Source organism: Phycodurus eques, chromosome 1 (assembly GCF_024500275.1).
Source record: "Phycodurus eques isolate BA_2022a chromosome 1, UOR_Pequ_1.1, whole genome shotgun sequence".
Classification (NCBI taxonomy): domain Eukaryota; kingdom Metazoa; phylum Chordata; class Actinopteri; order Syngnathiformes; family Syngnathidae; genus Phycodurus; species Phycodurus eques.
This window is the reverse complement of record NC_084525.1, coordinates 6,389,781-6,410,683: the sequence shown is the minus strand read 5'-3', so window position 1 is coordinate 6,410,683 and position 20,903 is coordinate 6,389,781. Positions and strand designations below refer to the sequence as shown.

Genomic DNA, 20,903 nt, shown 5'->3' with positions numbered 1-20,903 from the left:
CACGGTTCACTTTTTGCCGTCTCAGTGCATTGTAAATTTTAAAATCATACATATCTGATTTTAGGTTTTGTAATTTACACTATTGTATAAAGTATCGCGGGATTTTGCAGTGATCATTTTACCACACCGACAAATGTTACTGCATACCCACGTAGCAGTAAGTGCAAACCAGGAGTAAAGAGTGCGTAAATGTAATGTCCATAGTTTGGGATTATTTCACACTTTAAAAAAGGAAGAGAAACTCCAATGTGTCTACTGCAAACCAGAACTGGTTTATGGTTAAGTCCACGTTGTTATTTTATTTAATACAGCCTACCACCGCTAGTTAGAACAAATTGCAATCCCTCCATAGGTGGTCACGGATAGACACAATCACGTTATTGAACAAACGGTAACAAAATAAAAATGTACAAGTCACCTCAGGCACCGACAGCCAACTCTACACTTTCATTCGCTGACACCCCCGTCACTCAACAGGCCAGGCCTTGCTTTTTAAAGCCACACACATTCTCAGATACAAAGGTGTGGAATGCGAGGCCGGCAAGTGGGCAAAGCCTGCCCCTCACATGCATATTTTATAATTGGTATTATGCATAACATTTTCTCTACTTCATGCTTTTTCTTTGATCGCGGGGGATTGTGAAACGTAACCCCCGCAATAAACGAGGGATTATTGTAGTTGTATATTTTTTCTTTTTCATGTGTCCCTAATCAGTGTTGTTCCTGAACTAGTTCATATTTTGTATGGATGTGAAATGAACTTAGTTCATGTCTGCCTGATGAACGTAATTGAGAATCATGCTCATTCTGGCGTCGAAGAACAGTTTTCGAAAAAGCTCATTTTCATTCAAGAGTGGCAGGTTTTGCTCGGGACCAGGAAGGCCAAACCAGTGTGAACACACTATTTACAAGAGTCTTCATATATCGGTGGATAAACGCTGGATTTGCCAACCGATTCAGTGCGGCCACAGCCACCACGCAGCTGTGTGAGAATGCGAGGTGCGTTCAGGGACACTGTGTAAATGGGAGTAAATGTGTTCTTCAGTGGTTTTGTAACACAGTACATAATTGCAAAAATTGACTACTTGGAAAATTATTTGTATCAGAATGATTTCACACTCTACGATCACACGGTCATGATATGGAATTTATTTTGTTTTGTAATATAAGAATAGATCAAATATTTAGTTAATATAGTCAGCCAGAGCGGCAAGGAATGCAATGCTATCAATGTCCTTTCCCCATTGTTCCTGTCATACAGTGTTGCGTGTTTTTGTTTGCACATTAAGGACACAAGTCCTGTTTTTTTGTTTTAATTCATTTTCAAAAAAGACCATTCAAGGAACACGTGTTTCCTCATATTTTTGAGATTGTAGGGTGAAAGCTGCAGCTGGCTACTTGTGTGGCCTGAATGGGTGGCAACAATGGTGAAATGAAATGCCAGAATTTGAAGGGAAATAGGGCATCAGGAACATTCATTTTCCGTACCGCTTATCCTCATTAGGGTCGCGGGCATGCTGGAGCCTAACCCAGCTATCTTCGGGCAAGGGTCGGGGGGGGGGGGGGTGTTACCCCCTCAACTGGGGGTAAACTGGTCGCCAGCCAATCGCAGGTCACACGGGAAACATATAAATAACCATTCGCACTCACATTCAAACCTACAAGCAATTTAGAGTCTTCAATTAACCTACCATTCATGTTTTTGGGATGTTCGAGGAAACCGGAGTACCCGGAGAAAACCCACGCACGCACGCACTGGGAGAACATGCAAACTCCACACAGGCGAGGCCGGATTTGAACCCGGGGCACCGCTGACGCAAAGTCAGTTAGTTACAGTAGTTTATTTTTCCAGGGCATTTCATTAAGCATCTCCAGTAAATACACACACATGCAGAGATAAGCACAAATAAACTTAAAATGTGCATAATGCTCATGGTCTCAAACACAAATAGGGCATAGCACACATGAAAAGAAAATAAGGTCTTTTGACTACATACATATTGCCTGAATAAACCAAATAGACAGTTACAGCAGAAGGACAGTGTTGGAAATATTTCTGCAGGTGCTCACTGTCAAACCTGGGGAAACGAGCGCTGAAATGTTTTAAAACGCAAAAGCGTCCTCGCACACTCTAACCCCACCTGACTTCTCTAAAACTCACCTCCTACACAGCATGGTGTTGTGATTGCACTTGACAAGAATGACAAAAGTCAAAAAAGCAGCCTTTTACAGTGAAAACAAATTTACAACAGTTAAGGAACAGTAGCATTTTCTTTCTGCAGGTTGTACATGGAAGCCTTTTATTGCGTTACTTTTGCTCCCGCCTCCAGATGATGACCATGCCCGTGGAGTCAGCAGAGGCCAGCATACTCTCGTCACAGTTGAAACTAACATCAAGGACCGGGCCGCCGTGACCTTGCAACTTGTTCACAATGGCCTTGGTGTTGCGTTCAACGTCAAAGAAGTAGACGCAGGCATCCTCGCTGCCCGTCACTGTGGAGGACCATTTCAAGTGTGAAGAGAAATTAACCAAACACTGAGGGTGTATTGATGATAATTATGCAATTGTTTTTTTTTTTGTTTTTTTTAAAATGGGGTTTTACAGTATACAGTGGTGCCATCAGATAGGTTAATTCGCTCAGTGACCACGCTCTTAACTCAAAACATGTATCTCAAATCATCTTTGCCCATTGAAATGAATGGAAATGCCATTCATCTGTTCCAGCCTTTTTGAATACACAAAGTGTAGTTCTCTCTGTTTTAGGTTTAGTTTGGCAGTAAACTTCAACTCGGAGTGGCATTAAACAGCTTGAAGCCTGGATAAATTGTTCACTATTTGGCAAAGAATATATGCCTTGGAGTATTGTTGTATGCTCTGTTTGTACCGATTGCTGCTCCATGTGTTCAAGCAGCACTGCAACTGTTTGAAGGTTTAAATTGATCATAACATCTATGCCAATTTTTCACATTTTATGTTGGCATTCAACTAGCTGATTTTCATTACATGAAACGACGTGGTTTGGTTGGGCATTTCGCTGTTTAAATAAACAACGTTTAATTCTCTTTTCTTTTATGTGTCCATTTTCTAGTAAACTTCAGCTGGCAGTGACAAACAGCTTGAAGCAAGCATGCTTTGCATCTTATTTGGAGCGAACAGGTCACGAAAGATTCAGTTCTTAATGCTGGCTGTTCAGTGAAAGACGGGAGCGATTGGGAGCCAACTTGCTGGGTTTTCTCGTCTTTTATGCCGCACGATGTGTGGCGGCATATGTGTGTCCGCTTTAAGAAGAAGGGGCAAGGGGGAGGTCGGTGACACGCACACAGTAAGCACACAAACTGGAGCGTCAAACGATGAAGTAAAATTTCGACACATTTTAGAATTAATAGTAGTTCGAGGTCAGAGTGCAGATTCAGATATGCAAATCTTACATCGGGCAGGATCATACTAAACTAATTACTCCTCCCTACCTTTAATTTAACATCCCTGCATGCGTCCAAAATTTCTCACACTCTTTTCTCATGTAGAGTTATACAGGAGAGGTATGCCACTGGCAAAATTAGCAGTTAGGTCAAATGCTTCAATCATGTAGATGCCTGCTTTTGTATAAAAAAGGGCACCACGTCTTCAGCAATGTTTAGCCCCATTGACTTTTGAGGGAATATAAGACCTCTCACTCACTAAATGTGACCACTGGGAGTGGGCGATATGTGCTGAATATTATATCACACTATTTTAAGAAATGTTGCAGTATTTTAACAAATACAAATCTAAAGTCAAGGTTTTAGGGGTACTGAAAGGTATTTTTTGGTCACAGAGGACCTGTGTTGCAATCCTATGGCAGGGCAACTCACCAACACATGCGCCCTGTCTGAAAGACATGAGGGGACAGAAGATGCTGTGAACGAGCTGCGAGCCGTGCTGGATGGGGAAGCTTCTCTTTAGCTGGAGCCCACCTTCGTTGTCCACCACCCTTCAAAGGGGACAAAGAAGCCATCCCAAACAATGAATGACAACAGTGTTACAATGCGCTTATGTGCACCAAGCAAACAGACCTGTAGAGCAGCAGTTTATTGACGCAGGCGTTGACCAGCAGGGAAGGGTCTCGTGCCTCTCGGCTGATCCAGGAGCGAGCAGAAATGTTGCAGATGGAGCTGCCTTCGCTGACCACCAGACGCTTGGCTTTGGTTAGCTTCCCTGAGTCAGGGCAGTCACGTAATAATTGTCGTGGATGAACAAATGGCCAATGCTCAAGAATTAACACAAAGGTTGTGGGTAGCGATCTGCTCTTTACTCAAGACAGACTTTTATACACGCTCAGGACAACAGTTCCCGGAAGCCCACTTTCTTGGAATCATTTAGAATACTAACCCACAAGGGGAGATATTCCCTGAAAAGGTTCCACTAGTGTAAGCAGGTTTTTGTACATTGACACAACCAAAGTCAAAATGACCTCTCTCTCTCGACTGTTGGTTCACATTTGTTCATTCTACGATATATCCCCCCTTTTGGGGTCAATGACCCCAAACCAAATTATTGTTTCTCCTTGACAGGAGGCGTGAATACAGTCATACTTTCAGTTCTGACAATAATAGGGTATGTTCATGTAGTGGGGGGTGTGTGTGTGTTACGCAGGTGTGGGTCGTTTTGATTCGGGAGGAATTCTTTCATCGAGGTGAGTTGGTTACTTGGCAAACCAAGTACCCTGACTGGTGACTTGGCAGTTGCACAACAATTCAGAAAAATGTCACCAACTTAATCGATGAAGGCATTTTAAAATAATGATTGCTGAACAAGCTGACAGGATCATCAACATAATTAAAATCAAAATCCTCATTATCATCATCAGCACCAACTAGTTTTTTTCGAGATGCAATTGTACCCAGTGCCCGTAAACTCGTCCCCTGGACAGGTTAAGTGGTGTGGAAAATGGCTGAAATAGTGGCTAGAATGAACAATGTCAGAATTTCCAAACAGCAACAAATTTAACCCATCCTAACCCACTCATGAAAACTAGTAGCAGAACCCCACACACTGCGCAGCAGGTTAAGTCACGTTCGGCCGCGTCGCTCGGTGTGTGGTGGACCTCGGAGATTATGTAATAGCTGCGATGGTACCTGTGGCCATGTCGAAGAGGAAGGAGAAGATGCTGCCCCTGTCGTCGCCCGCCCAGAGAATCCTCCCTGGAGAGTCGAAGGAGAGTGACAGCACGCGGCCCGTCAGCTTGCTGGAGCCGCCCTTCACCTTCTTGCCCGTGGAGATGTTTACCACCTGCAGGTGGTGCTTACTGTTGCCCACCTGTTGTGCACAAGTCAGGGAGAAATTCTTCATGGTCTGCACTGCAAACAAAGAAACTTGTGGCCACTGTGTGTAGAAACTCAATAGACGGGTGGTTGTCAAACATTTTACACTACAGACCTTCTTTTCCTTTCGGCTTGTCCCGTTAGGGGTCGCCACAGCGTGCCATCCTTTTCAATTTAAGCCTATCTCCTGCATCCTCCTCTCGAACACCAACTGCCCTCATGTCTTCACTCACGACATCTATCAACCTTCTCTCTGGTCTTCCTCTACCTCTCTTGCCTGGCAGCTTCATCCTCATCCTTCCACCAATATACTCACTATTTCTCCTCTGAACGTGTCCAAACCATCAAAGTCTGCGCTCTCTAACTTTGTCTCCAAAACATCTAACCTTGGCTGTCCCTCTGATGAGCTCATTTCTAATTTTATCCAACCTGGTCACTCTGAGAGCGAACCTCAACATTTTAATTTCCGCCACCTCCAGCTCTACTTCCTGTTGTCTCTTCAGTGCCACTGTCTCTAATCTGTACATCATGGCTGGTGGCCTCACCACTGTCTTATATACTTTGCCCTTCATCCTAGCAGAGACTCTTCTGTCACATAACACACCTGACACCTTCCTCCACCCGTTCAAACCTGCTTGGACTAATTTCTTCACTTCCTTACCACACTCACCATTGCTCTGAACTGTTGACCCCAAGTATTTCAAGTCCTCCACCCTTGCTATCCCTTCTCCCTGTAGCCTCACTCTTCCCCCTCCACCCCTTTCATTCATGCACATATGTTCTGCTCCCTGCTTTCACTGCAGATTTCAATGTCATCTGCAAACATCATGGTCCACGGGGATTCCAGTCTAACCTCATCTGTCAGCCTATCCGTCACCACTGCAAACAGGAAGGGGCTCAGGGCTGATCCCTGATGCAGTCCCACCTCCACCTTAAACTCCTCTGTCATACCTACAGCACACCTCACTCACATACTTCTCTGCCACTCCAGACTTCCCCATGCAGTACTACAGTTCCTCTCTGGGTACTCTGTCTTTCTCTAGATCCACAAAGACACAATGTAGCGCCTTCTGACCTTCTCTGTACTTTTCCATCAACACCCTCAAGGCAAATAATGCATCTGTGGTACTCTTTCTAGGAATGAAACCGTACTGTTGCTCGCAAATACTCACTTCTGTCCTGATTCTAGCCTCCGCTACTCTTTCCCATAACTTCATTGTGTGGCTCATCAACTTTATTCCTCTATAGTTCCCACAGCTCTGCACATCACCTGTGTTCTTAAAAATGGTCACCAGTACACTTTTCCTCAGGTATCTTCTCACCCGCTCCAACTCTGTTGAACAAGCTGGTCAAATACTCCATAGCCACCTCTCCTAGATGCTTCCACACCATCAGGACCAACTGCCTTTCCATTTTTCATCTTCTTTCGTGCCTTTCTAAATCAGAATCATCTTTATTTGCCAAGTATGTCCAAAACACACAAGGAATTTGTCTCCGGTAGTTGGAGCCGCTCTAGTACAACAGGCATTCCCCCTTACTAATAATTGCTACGTCATAGTCCACCACACCTGCCTCTTCTACTCTTCCTTCTGTCTCATTTTCCTCATTCATCTACCCCTCAAAGAATTGTTTCCATCTATAAAGCACACTACTGGCACCAGTCAACACACTTCCATCTCTATCGTTAATCACCTTAACCTGCTGCACATCCTTCCTATCTCTCTCCCTCTGTCTGGCCAACCTGTAGAAATCCTTTTCTCCTTCGTTAGTATATAGTTAGTATATTCTGATTCTGATTCTGATTTCTGATTCTGATCCAACATGGCATGCATGTCATCATATGCCTCTTGTTTGGCCTTTGCCACCTCTATCTTTGCCCTACGTCGCATCAATGTATTCCTTTCTCCTCTCCTCGGTCCTCTCAGTGTACCACTTCTCAGCTAACCTCTTTCCTTGTATGATTTCCTGTACTTTGAGGTTCCACCACCAAGTCTCTTTCTCTCATTTCCTGCCAGAAGATAGACTACAGACCCTTTCCAAAAAAATAAAATAAATACATAATTTGATATCATGGAAAAGTTTATTTCCGTAATTCGATTCAAAAAGTTAAACTTTCATAGATTATAGATTCAGGGCACACAATTTAAACAATTTAAAGTAATTGTTTATTTTTATGTCATTTGGGCTTCCAGCTCATAAAACCCACAAAATCAGGAATTCAAAAAATTTGAATACTTGTGCCACCTCCACGGACCACGATCATGACTCTTGGTTTTGTGATTAATTTGTTCCAAAAATTCGGACTAAAACTCAATCCAATTAAGCCATTCCAGACATTAATTTGGGGGGGCAAAATTTCCATGAGAAAAATTAATCGTACAAAAACTAGGGCATACAAAAAAAGAGGTGCCACTGTATTTGATATTGGGCACTATAACATTAAGCACAGTTAAAAAATAAACCCTGCGCTTACATATAGGAAAATAATAAAACGGAACTAAAATAATAATTCAATTAAAATATATTGCACATTAAAGTTAAATAAATGTTTTCCCTAAATAACTGTTTGAAATCAAACTGTTCGTAATAATTGAATGCAAATGTATTGTTAAGTTATACAAGTTAAATACAACTGAACTGTACTTAGGCAGTGATTCTACCACATACCACTAGAGGGAGCCCACATAATACACTGCCGGCCCAGTGGACATGTCACAATCTCCTTGAAGATTTTGTTTTTTACGTGCCTGGAGAGTACGAAACACACACTCTTGCATGAAAGACCAATCTACTTCCAAAGGCAAAACAAAGAACACAAAGCATTGAATGCAAAAGAAAAGTAGACTGAGAGAAAACCAAGACCAACATTTTACTGACTGACAGGATTCAAACATGTATCAGGTTAAGACTCACCACAGTAAGATTGTTATTCATTGGCTGGAAAGTGCAGCAGAGTAGCTCGCTGGATTCTGGGTCTTGAACCTCTCGGATGCACCGGCCATCCTCGGTATTCCAGATCCGCAGGGTCCCGTCAAGCGATGTCGACACGATGACATCGTTGCTGAGGGACCAAGCAAAGTCTGTGACAGGGCCTCCGTGGCCTTTCAGAATCAGCTTCACGCTGACCGGAGGAGGGGACAGGGTCATGATGGACAAGGTGCCGTCCAGCGAGCAGCAAGCGAGAAGGTGCTTGTCGTCATTGGCAAACTGCAACCGTGGTACTGCAACAAGGGCAGAAAATGGAGTAAGAAGAAGCTCAATGTCGGGCTTTGGTCAGTCCCATTTTTGTTTACTATAATGGGCACACACAGAGAGGTGCTAGCTTAAGCACAGTTTCCTCAGTCATTTGGATTCGGTTCAGGTTTGCAGCATCGAGGAGTGCGCAAAGAGGCAGTCTGTAAGTATCTTCAAAGGCTGTTGCAACCAAAGGGAATAGTGGGACCACGCAGATAATTGGGAGAACTGCTGCTCTGCGCGCAACTCGGAAGAACACGGGAACCCAGACACTTCCCCTTAGAAACACAACATTAGACAGACACCTCTGGTTGTTCCTCTGGGAGGTTTGTTTACAGGGAATAGGGATACTGGGTTTTTTGAATGTTTCTGGGATGTAAAAAAAAAAAAAAGAAAAAACAAACATGATGACTTCACCCCAATTGCACTGTCTTGAACATGATTAAATAAAAATGTTTGTTTGTTTTAAAAAAAAAATAAAAAAAAATAAAAAAAAAAGGAAATCAGATGTGGGTGAGAAAAAAAATGGTAAAAAAAATAAATTTAGAAATCCTGTTTTTTTTTTTTTTTTTTAAATACCACATCGCCCTTGCTTAACATGAAACACCCACAAAACCAACAAAATGTGCCTACCTGCAGAATCAACATGTTGATCAAATATGTGGTGCATTCCAGCGAAAGCATAATTTTCACTCAAAGTTGTGTCCCCTGCCATGGCTCGACTCGCTTCTGCCACCGAGGTCGGCACCAAACTGCCCGGAGGCCTGCAAAATTGAACGAGTGCTAGAATGTCAGTACAGCAGCATGCTACACATCCCACAACTTTCAGCCACTGTAGGAAACATTTGCAACACTGCAACCAAAAACCAAAAATTAAGACGAGATCGCAATCCTTGATGAGATGGAGGATGAACAATTAATTGCATTTGTGGTATCGCAATACGCCAAAATGCAATTTTCAAATCGCAATATTGGCAATTAGATTATTTTTCAAAATCATAATCCCTAGATGAAACTAGTGGTTGGACTACCTTTCATCGTAGACGGCTCTGTTCATCTGGGCCTGCAACTGGTAGGAGCCTCTGCTGACGGACCGCCGGTGGCCACGAGCCCCTTGGGCACGAGGGTCCTCCTCAAAGTCCTGCTCAGGATGACAAGAAAGGGAGACAAATGCAGGAGCTGTCAAAGTACAAATAAGAAATTTTCCACCAGTTTTGATGCTTTCATTCTCATATGCCACCTAGTGGTTATAAAAAAGGTGTAGCCTACATTTTCATTCCAATATGACAGGGGTACCGCATGACTGCATATATGTTCAGTTGTGCTCAGGGGTTTACATACCCTGGCAGAATTTGTGAAATATTTATTTTATTATTTATTGATTTTATTTATTTATTTTAAATACGACTGATGACTGAACAACAACCATCATTAATTTCTTTATGGTTATGTTTTGTTTAATGATAATGCTTTTCTGAAATGCTTGACCGTTTAATTTGAAAATCATTAAAATAAAATTCTGTTTTGCCTGGCCCTTCATGTTTTCTTTAAAGAATTGTACCCATTTAATAAATCTTGGGTAATCAAACATGAGCACAACTGTGTGTTTTCTCACTTACTAAATAAAAGTAGGGCTGTGAACTTTCAAAATAAGAGCAAGTAAATAAAAATAAAGTATTACGTGTTCTAATAAAGTGCTTCACTTCAGAATAATTATTTGAAAAAAAACTAACAAAATACAGATAATACTTCATGTTTTGATTATATGGGTAGATGCCAAATAATGCATTGTAAAAATGCATTACACATAGGTAGAAGAGTTTTCCAGAATTTTGAGGTAAACTTTTTGGGGTGCATATTATACATGGGTGCCCATTATACACGAGAAATTACATCATTCCGTGACCAACTTCGCGACTCAGCTTCTCGGGTATCAAATCAAATTTCACCACTTAAATTAATTAAAATGTCATGAATCAGTCAGTCACCAAAACACACCACTTTTGTGAACATGTTTTCACTTGAGAAAAAAAAGCCCTGTATTGTATTAAAACACACAGATATAAACTGGCTTTATAAAGTGTAACTACTGCACGTACTGTAGTATTCATGTGTTGGATGGGTGGCTTTAAGGGGGTTGGCCGAGTAAGTGATATCAGGAGCTAGAGTTGGTTATCATTTTGTATTAGTGTACTTGACAGTTTGTCTAACAGATTGCGAGGCCATTACACTTTCTCCACTTTACTAACGCTGTTGCGCATCTGAAGCTTGTTCTTAACTAAAATGTTCGCGACAAACAGTAAAAATAAGAAAAGCTACCATTACAACTCAAAATACTCAAATTGCCGTATTCATAAGTCAAGGTATCACTGTATTGTCAGTTGGGTTAAATTTCCCCCTGGACATCAATTTTTCACTATGACATTTTAGACAATTTAATGCTGCCAACTTTGTGGGAACACGTTGCACAAAGCAAGTTCCATAAAGGCAAGCTCGGAGGGATTCTGAAGATGTGACAATGGATGTAAGAATTGTCAGGTTGCTATCAAATAAGGGGTCCTTGTAACTTGACTTGTTAAGATTTTTTTGATTGAAATAGCTTTTGATTTCAGTAAATATGACCTAATGCTACTAATTCAATAAATGACTATTTGCAGTTCCTTGAAACCTGTCAAATGTCTTGAAACTCTGTTGTGCAAAATAATTTGGAACGGTGCATTTGAATTTTTTTTTGCTTTCCAAAGAATCCTGTTATCATTGGAAGCTTTGTTTGAAAACATTTGAATTGTACTCTGGCCATCGATTACTTGAAAAGTTTCCCAAATGACATTTGTGTCATTTATTTTCGAATTTGAAATGCAGTATATGTGCAACAAAGGTTTATGAATAGGGTTGATTCCAATTTAAGATGGCTTCCGCAATGGATGTTTTTTTTTTCATTTTTTCACAGGGAGTTTTCCTGCATATAATTTATTTATTGATTGACTTATTTTGCCTTTAATTAACCAGGTCGGTCCCATTGAGACACAAGGATCTCTTTTTAAGGGAAGCCTGGCCACGACAGCAGCTTAAAATACAAAGTTTCAACAATTAAAACAAACAACATTCACACAGTGACAAAACTCCTCAAATCTTCGAAGACCCGCGAATGGCAGATTTTCTTTCACACTGCAAATGTGCACTTATAGACCCTTTCCAATGTTAATTTAAATGTCATGGACTTTCAAACAGCTAAACAAGTGATTTCTCCCAAAAAGGATGTAAAGTAAGAGTATTTTTCAAGGCTAGAGGGCAACGAGTGCATTCCGAACCAATAAAGAAAAATAAAGTACATGTAAATACTTCACAGAAAAAGTGTTTGATTGAGCCAGTGAGGGGGTGCGGCATACTCAATTCTATTAATGATCAGCTTGGTAACAGCTCTGCCTGAATTTGAGCCCCGGAAAAACCCTGTTCCAAATCAGAACAACAATCCCGTTCTACATTTCTCTGGGTCTGACCTCCATGCGGTCCAGTGTGGTGCGGGAGCTGCGCACACTGCTGGCCCTGAAGCTGCTCTGCTCGGACAACGGCCCGTAGCGCAGGGCCAGCAGTTGACTGCGCAGCCTCAGATACTGCCTGCGCAGCCCCGGCTCAAAGCCACACTTGGCGTTCTCTCTGAGCAGCTGGCTGCGTCGGCGAATGTACTGAGTTCGGAACTGTGGGAAGGTGGGCGTGCGGTAAGCATTGTACCTGGGGCAGGGGGAAAAGGGAAGGACACACATACACAGCGATTCAGAAAAAAGGTGATCATTGAGCAATGCAAAGCCATTTGAGCATTTATTATAGATCCTTACTATCCAGCTAAAGTTCCATCTACTAATACATTTTTGTTCACACTAGTAGAATGACTGCCTTACTAGTAATGTTTGTTATCCACCACTAATTCCAATTTTGGTCTACTAGTCTGCAATTAACCTTACTATTAAACTACTGTGTTGCACTAGTAACACTACTAGGCATGTGTCACACCGTAGTAGCCTCCTAGATCCTACTACCACCACCAAAATTCCCACTAGTAGTTGTGGCTCAGAAATGTCATACAGTAGTCGTTGCAAGCGTTGTGTATGTTGTTACGAGTGAAGGGCTAGTTAAGTAGTAGAATTTTATAATGTCACTAGTAGTACCAGTAGCACCCAGTTGTCAACTAGCGCAGTTTTGCCTTATTAGTATCATGTAGTTGTCCTACTAGTATGCTAAAGTTGTTCTACTAGTGTGAAGAATTGTCATACAGCTGTGGAGGGGACAAAAAACAAATAGTAAGACACAGTCGTTCTACTCGTGCATTGAACTGACAAAGAGCATACTAGTGTATGGACCTTAAGCTGAAAGTCAAGGATATAAAATAACTGCTCAAATGACTTTCGATATCCTTAACATCCAGCTTAATGTAAAAATATGCTTCTTGTCTTCACTTCAGTAGTAGGACAACCAGCACTAGTAGGTAGGGGCTGCACGACGTTAATGAGTCACTGATGAAATAATTGATATTTTTTTTTTAGTACTGAAATAAAAAAAAAATAAATAAATAAAAAAGCTTTGCAATTATCTATATTCTCTGACCACAAACAGCTCATACGCCGTATGCTATTTCCAGCCAGATGGAAAGAAATCCTCTCACTCAGTGTGCTTGCTGCTGAGACAGCATTATGACGTTTAGCACAACTTGGCCAAACCTGTCCTCATTCTGGGCCCACCACAGCAGCGGGCTCTGCATGGTAGGAATGTGCAGTGCTTGCAAATAATCGCATACATCTTTGTGTGCTGTGAAATAATTCCACGCTCCTTTCACTTTGATAGTGTGGGCCGAAAAGTTTTTCAAAATTCTGCTTGAGGCTGTTTTTTTTCGCCCCTTCACTGGTTCTCTTACCAAAGTGACACATTCAGAAATAGACAACAAATTAAGTCAATAAGGTGATGGACTCATTTCATTCAGCAGACTCTGCCTCCTCTTCAACCCAAAAACGTTATCAACGACTAGTCGACATCATGCTAAACGTCATTGGGGAGTAGTTAACACCGAGACTAGCATGTTAAACCCCTACTAGAAGTATAACTACGTTACTAGTGAGGCAAAAATAAGGACTTGTTGACAACTGTGTGCCATTATAAAATTGTAACAGTTAACGTGTAGCGCTTCACTAGAAGTGAATGTTCAACTAGCACAGTTTTGCCTAAATTGCCTCACTAGTAAAGTGCAGTCGTCCTACTAATGTGAAGAACTGTCATAGTAAAACAAAAATAAAAAATAAAAATAATAATAATAATAAATAAATAAAATTACTAGTGCATAACAGTCATTCTACTAGCACGTGGAATTGTCTTACTTGTGAGGACAAAGAGCACGCAAGTATGGCAAGCAGATGCAACTTTTAACAGCTCAGTTTGATATCTGGAATTACCATTGTAGATATCAACACTTGTCTGAGTAGTCGTAATTACATTTTAAATACTTGGACGTTTCATTCAAGGTATCTGTAACGTAATTGGTACTAGTCAAAATGACAGATAGGCACTTCTGTAATTTAGTTTTGCCGAGTCAAAACTGAATTTCAGATATCTGCATCGCCATATCGCCTAGGACAAATTACATCACTTTTGCCATTCGGGATTCTCATTACAGATACAGTCCCCTCCAAAAGGTATTGGAACGGCAAGGTCAATTCCTTTGTTTTTGTTGTGTACTGAAAACATTTGGGTTGCAGATCAAAAGATCAAAAGATGAATAGGAGACAAAAGTTCAGAATTCAAGCTTTTATTTCATGGTATTTACATCTAGATGTGTTAACTCAGGAGAGAGTACCTTTTGTATGAACCTACCCTCTTTTCAAGTGAGCAAAAGTATTGGAACATGTGACTGGTGGGTGTTTCTAGTTGCTCAGGTGTTGCCTTTTAGATTGATTGCCTAAACATTAGATAGTGCTTGTTTTTGGGTTTGGGTTTCAACTGTGAAAACTGCATTTGCTGTTAAGCAAACATGAAGACAAGAGAGCTGTCTATGGGAGAAAAAAACTATTTTGAAGCTGAGAGAAGGGAAAAATCGATCAGAGCTATTGCACAAACATTGGGCATAGCCAATACAACAATTTGGAATGTCCTGAAAAAGAAAAAAAAACTACTGGTGTACTGAGCAACAGGCTTCGAACAGGTTGGCCAAGGGTATCAACAGCAGTTGATGACAGAAACATTGTGAGAGCTGTGAAGAAAAACTCAAAGATGAGCCACAAAAGTTTTGGAACAATGTTTTATGGACTGATGAGGCCAAGATTAATTAACCTCTACCAAAGTCATGGAAAGGCCAAAGTATGGAGAAAAAAAGGATCTGCTTATGGTCCAAACGACAGAAGGTAATCTGTGAAGCATGGTGGCGGTAATGTCATCGCTTGGGCTTGCGTGGCTGCTTCTGGAACAGGCTCACTAGTCTTTGTAGATTATGTAACCGATGATGGTAGCAGCAAAATTAATTCTGAAGTCTACAAAACCATGTTGTCTGACAATTTACATAAAAAAACATCCAAACTAATCAGGAGAAGCCTCATCATACAACAAGACAATGACCAAAAACACAATGCCAACACAACAAAGGACTTCATCAGGGGGGAAAGGTAAGGCTTCTTTATGATCAGGCGGGCAGTGACCACACTGACGTCACTGTGGTCATCCCACGCGCAGTTTGCCTTTATACTCTAGCGCAACCCACGTGCAGTTTTGAAAATGTACTGCATTCACCTCCAAGTTGGGGGTGTCGCTACGGCTGGTATCGGCTAGGACGCCATTTATTGCCATTTCGGGTAGCCGTTTTTACTTTCCTAGTAATAAGGAACAAACCAACAAACAATGGCGACCGTGGAACAGTGTCTGCTAGAACAAATGGACCTAGATGACTAGATGATACGTTTAATTATGCTACAAAATCGATCAAGAAGGCAGCGGCGTAGGTGGTTTGTGGCACCAAAAGGAACGCTGAGTATGTCATCACAGCATGTGACAAAAATGTACCAATAACGAGAGATGATCTCCACGGCATTCTACGCGCAGCAAGAATTTTTGCCGTGTGCGCGTCAAGTGACACATAGGGGCCGCACGGACCAATGCGTCGGTCACGTGATGCAATGCGGGTGCCGTCGGCCGCGCGAGAGCGGGAGTACAAAGACGCCTTTAGACTGGCCAAGTCAATCACCGGACCTTAAACCCATGCATTTTACCTCCTGAAGAGGAGCCGTAAGGGAGAAACCCCTGAAAACAAACAAGAACTGAAAGAGGCTCCAATAAATGCCCGGAGAAGCATTTCAAAGGAAGAATGCAATAGTCGTGAAGTCAATGTGTTGCAGACTAACCCTATTGCAAGTAAAGGTTATGCCACCAAATATTAAATGTTATTCACTTAAAGTTAATTTAATAACGTCTGTTCCAATAGTCTATGTGCCCTGCGGCTGACGGTCGACCAGTTCAGGGTGTCGTTTGCCTTTCACCTGAAGTCAGCTGGGATTGGCTCCAGCGACCCTGAACAGGATTAGCGGTATTGAGAACGGATGGATGTTCCAATACTTTTGTTCATTTTAAAAGTGTGTGTGTGTGGGGGGGGGGGGGGGGGGTCTTCAAACAAAAGGTGCTCTGTCCTGAGTTATTAAACACATCTAGATGTAAATCCCATGAAATAAAAGATGGAATTTGAAACGTTTGACTCATATTCATCTTTTGATTTGAAACCCAAATGTCTTTAGTATGCAACAAAAACAAAGGAATTCACCTTGTCATTCCAATACTTTTGGAAGGGACTATGTACAATTCAGTTGCTGATATCCAATTCAGATATCATCAGCTGAATTGTAGATATCTATAACTCCAGTTGAAATAGCTTGAATTGTTGCATATATCTGGAGCTGAATTGTAGATGTCTGTAATGACAAACCCAAAACACATGAAAGGAAAAACCGACATAATTTGTCTTTGTGAAAGGATGTTGCAGATACCTGAAATGCAAATTGTGGAAAGGAAGAATGCACTTACGGATATCTGAAATGTTCTTTTCAACTAGGCAAACTGAAATACAGATATCTACAACACATATCCAGTTAAATGTTAAAATCGCCTGCCATACATGGCTCTTAAAAGATGGATATGAAGGATATGGAATAAATGCTCCCACAGCTTTCTGTAGGATAAATTCGTAGATCGGTCGAGACTTGCAAAGTCTGCTCTGGTCTCACCTTGCGTCCACTGCCAAAACCTGCTGCCAAACTGCTGCCATTAGACAAGCACACTGGGCAAAGAGGAAGCCACTGCCAGGGCAGGACCTACACAAACACACATTTCAACTAAATAGAAGTAACAAAGGTCACAGTCAAGTGTGCACTTTAAGATAAGCTTTGACTTAGAATAGAACATGTAGAGTTTATTGAGATGCAAAAATACCTCAGCCTCCAGCAGGACAACAACCTAGATTTTAAACACCATGTCAATGCATTAGTCAAGAAATTCAAGTTCACCATTGGTTTCTCTTATTGGGTAAAATCACGCTTTTCTCCTTCTTCCCACAAACAACTGTTTATCGCCCTCTTTCTGTCGCAATTAGATTATGGTGACACAGTTCATAGATTTGTTTGTTCCACTGCCCTAGCTAAACTTAACCCACTCTACCATATATATCTTTGAGATTTATTTCAAACTCAGCATATAGGACACATAACTGTCCTCTTCTTAGTTGGTTGGTCCTCACTTCCTACACGGAGGCTGCAGCACTGGTATAGATTTATATAAACGGCTATTCTTGATTAGCTTTCATGTGTTATATCTGCTCTAAATTTGTGAGGCTTTAAAATTCCAAGAATCTCAGATTCAGCATTTGGGTGTGTTTTAAAGTGCCGTCCATGCGAACTAAGGCCAGAAAGAGAAGCCTATTTTACTTTGGCCATCGGTCCTTCAATGACATTTTTATTTTTATTTTTATTATTTTTTTAAAAAACAATTTCTACATGGTATTATTCATCCGTCCATTTTCTGAGCCGCTTCTTCTCACTAGGGTCGCGGGCGTGCTGGAGCCTATCCCAACATATGAATAAATATGTATTTATTAAAAAAATTAATTAAAAAAATTAGTTACTTTTCAATCACCCTGTATATACTTTTAAGGATACTTGTACTGTATTCTTTTATTTATACATTGTATTGTTATGAAATGCATGGTGCTCTGCCTTCTTGTTCTGATCACCCTGGAAGAAGAGACATCGGTCTCTATGGGTTTTTATTTTCTGGTTAAATAAAGGATTTGACTGATTCATTAGGACAGGTCAAATGGCCGTTCTATCCTACTTGTGTCACCTTCCCTCCACAACAAGACAGAAGATGGTGGACAACCAAACGGGCACGCTCAAAGCCATAACCATAATAATGCTATACTAACATTTTGTTAACCATTGGCAGCATTGACACAGTCAGATAAACAGTTTCATCTCATGTGAAACGCCACCGTTTGTGTTTTGGGTTGTTTTCGTTTTGTGGTTCGAAGCTTTCGCGCTGCTAACGCGACTGAGCTACACACACAGGACCGATTTAAACTCGTTTAAGGCTTCAATGGAACTGAGGGGCTCGTTGCTTGTCAGTCATGTACGCATCGATAAAGACTCACTTGGATGGCTACAGCAACGGAATGGCAAGAAATCAATTGGAATAGGACGCACCTTCTTTAGCGTTTCTCCATCGTCGCGTTTCCGGGTAAGTCACGTGACACACGAGCGCGCAGAAGGCCCGGCTGTGTGTGACGTTTCTGAAAAGATATTTCTATTGATAGTCGTCTTATTTTCCTATAGTTGTCTTATTTTCCTTTCTTGGTAAATCTTTGTTGATAATATTTGTAAGAAACTATTAGCATGATCAGTGTCTTCACATATATGACATATATATAAATATATTTGTGTGTGTATATAGACAGCTATATACATCCATCCATCCATCCATTTTATGAGCAGCTTCTCCTCACTAGGGTTGCGGGCGTGCTGGAGCCTATCCCAGCAATCATCGGGCAGGAGGCGGGGTACACCCTGAACTGGTTGCCAGCCAATCGCAGGGCACATATAGACAAACAACCATTCGCACTCACATTCACACCTATGGGCAATTTAGAGTCTCCAATGAATGCATGTTTTTGGGATGTGGGAGGAAACCGGAGTGCCCGGAGAAAACCCACGAAGGCACAGGGAGAACATCCAAACTCCACACAGGCGGGGCCGGGGATTGAACCCGGGTCCTCAGAACTGTGAGGATGACGCTCTAACCAGTCGTCCAACGTGCCACCAGCTATATACATATATAATGTTTTATAATTGCAAATAATTAAAGGTATAAAGTTGGAATTTTCAGTTAAAAACACTTTTGTCATACAAAAGTGTTTTTAACTGAAAATTCCAACTTCATATTAACTCATTCACTGCCAGCCTTCCCACTTAACATGGATATTTGACTTCTAAAGCCGTCAATGGCAGTGAATATGTTAAACTGATGTTTTTGATCATCCCTCTCTGGCCCCATCCAATCCCTCTAATTTAATTGTATTTATTATTTTACAACTGGGCAAAGCAGGGTGATAATAGCCAATCAGAGAGTGTCTCGTGAATACCAAGTTGAAGACGAGTTGAGTCTTTCTTAAGTTTAAGTCAAGCAAGTCCCAAGTGCTAAAATTGGCTATTTATGTCCAACTCGAGTCAAGTCGTGTGACTCCAACCACCTATCTCTGCTATTTCCTGTACTATTTCGACACGAACAATAGGTGCCACAGTTCCAGTGGCTTCACAATGGCAGTATGACAAGGTCAGCGCCAAAGTTTTTGCCTGGCTCAGCAGAGCGCTGCAGAGCTGCAGGGTGTGCCACTCAGCTGACAGGGCTCTTTGCTTGTTGGCGATGTTCTTTCTCGAGGGGGCCCCGGTGGCGGAGCCATTCAGCAGCGCTGGCCATAAATGACCGTGTGGAACACCACATTTAGCACTGCATTCTGAACAAAACAGCACAAGCTCTGGAGCACAGCCAAAATGCCAGGAACGAAAGGTGAGTAAACATACATTAATTAACACAAACAACCACATGACAGATATCAGATGAGCTGCTAGTCCAGTGTTATTAATGTGAAGGATCAATGTTTTCAGGTAACAAGTCGGACAAGAAGTCAACTACCAAGGTGGGAAAATGGTTACTACATATCTGCGACGTCATTTCTTTTTCTTTCTTCCTGAAATTCTATGACATCTTTGATATTGCTTCTGCAGCAACCTCAGAGTCCTAAAGAGCAGCCGAAGAAAGGTGATCAGAAAGGAGATGACAACAAGAAGCAAGGAGGTAAGCATAAATATGAAACGCTATACTGTATGTTGCACGAGTCAAGTGCGGAAATGAGGCGAAGACGAGGCGTGCTGTGTCCCCAGTGAAGCTATCTGTCTGTGTTTTGTTCACTCGCAGGACAGCCGAAGGGAGAGAAGCAGTAACTTCCAGGCATTTGTGAAGATGGCATTGGAGACGCTGCTGGGCTCCTGCCGTCGCAAACATGGGGGTCCTCGGGGCAGGCAGGGCTAAGCTGAGATACCCCCACGAGCCTGCCAACCGGGTTGTTGGGTGGCCTTCCAACAAGATATTTGTTCATCTCTCAGAGAGAAGAAAAATCTAACTGATCTCTATTCACTGCCAGCTCTCTCTACCTTCGCCCCGTTCCCACCCTTATCTGTGCCCACACTGTCTAGCCGGCATGCTGGATGCTTGAACTCGAGTTAAAAGAAAAAAAAAAACAAAAAAAAAAACTACAACAATAAGTCATTGCTTAGAACACGAGCCGTTTGTTACTCCTTCCCAATGGAACCTCTGAGTATTGACTGTTTAACAGTCCATACATTTTTCTTGTAAATAATTATTCAAATAAACAACTATTTCTTACATGTGTGTGTGAGACTGCTGTTTATATGCTCACGGTGTCTGTAGTTTAGATCTGCAACAATTAAACAATTAATCCACAACTATTTTGAAAATCGATTAATCATTTAGAGCCATTAATTTCAAATTGTACTCTAATTTCAGCCTCTCAACAATAAATAATCTGTAATTTCTGTAGCCCTCCATGAAAGCAGACTGATTATCTTTATGTTTCATCAAAATAAGACATTTGCAAATATCTAATTTTACTTTGGAAAACAATGATCAACATTTATCCATATTTTCTGACATGTGGACCAAGCCAGTAACTGAATTATAATCAATTTATGGAATAAATAATAGTTTAATTATTTACGGTAATAATCGTTTGTTTGTTTTTTTGCACTACAAAAGAATGTTAAAAATAAAAGTGAAAT

At 41.4% G+C, this 20,903-nt stretch overlaps 1 protein-coding gene across 4 annotated transcripts; it reads right to left on the bottom strand.

Moving 5' to 3' along the window:
• Positions 1–1,822: 1,822 nt before the first annotated feature.
• wdr13 (WD repeat domain 13) lies at positions 1,823–18,496 on the bottom strand. 4 transcript variants are annotated; one of them, XM_061671326.1, is made up of 11 exons: positions 18,255–18,496; positions 16,990–17,013; positions 16,785–16,871; positions 12,036–12,267; positions 9,567–9,676; positions 9,169–9,299; positions 8,215–8,522; positions 5,116–5,296; positions 4,054–4,195; positions 3,853–3,971; positions 1,823–2,493 (listed from the first exon to the last, which is right to left on the bottom strand). In XM_061671326.1, exons 3-11 carry the CDS (start codon positions 16,823–16,825, stop codon positions 2,309–2,311), a joined length of 1,449 nt encoding a protein of 482 aa, XP_061527310.1. In that variant the 5' UTR covers positions 16,826–16,871; positions 16,990–17,013; positions 18,255–18,496; the 3' UTR covers positions 1,823–2,308. The 4 variants fall into 4 exon arrangements, with proteins under 4 accessions (XP_061527310.1, XP_061527571.1, XP_061527480.1 ...); XM_061671587.1 differs by having other exon boundaries at positions 16,785–16,892; positions 18,255–18,281; XM_061671496.1 differs by lacking the exon at positions 16,990–17,013 and having other exon boundaries at positions 18,203–18,496.
• Between the last annotated feature and the right edge of the window lie 2,407 nt (positions 18,497–20,903).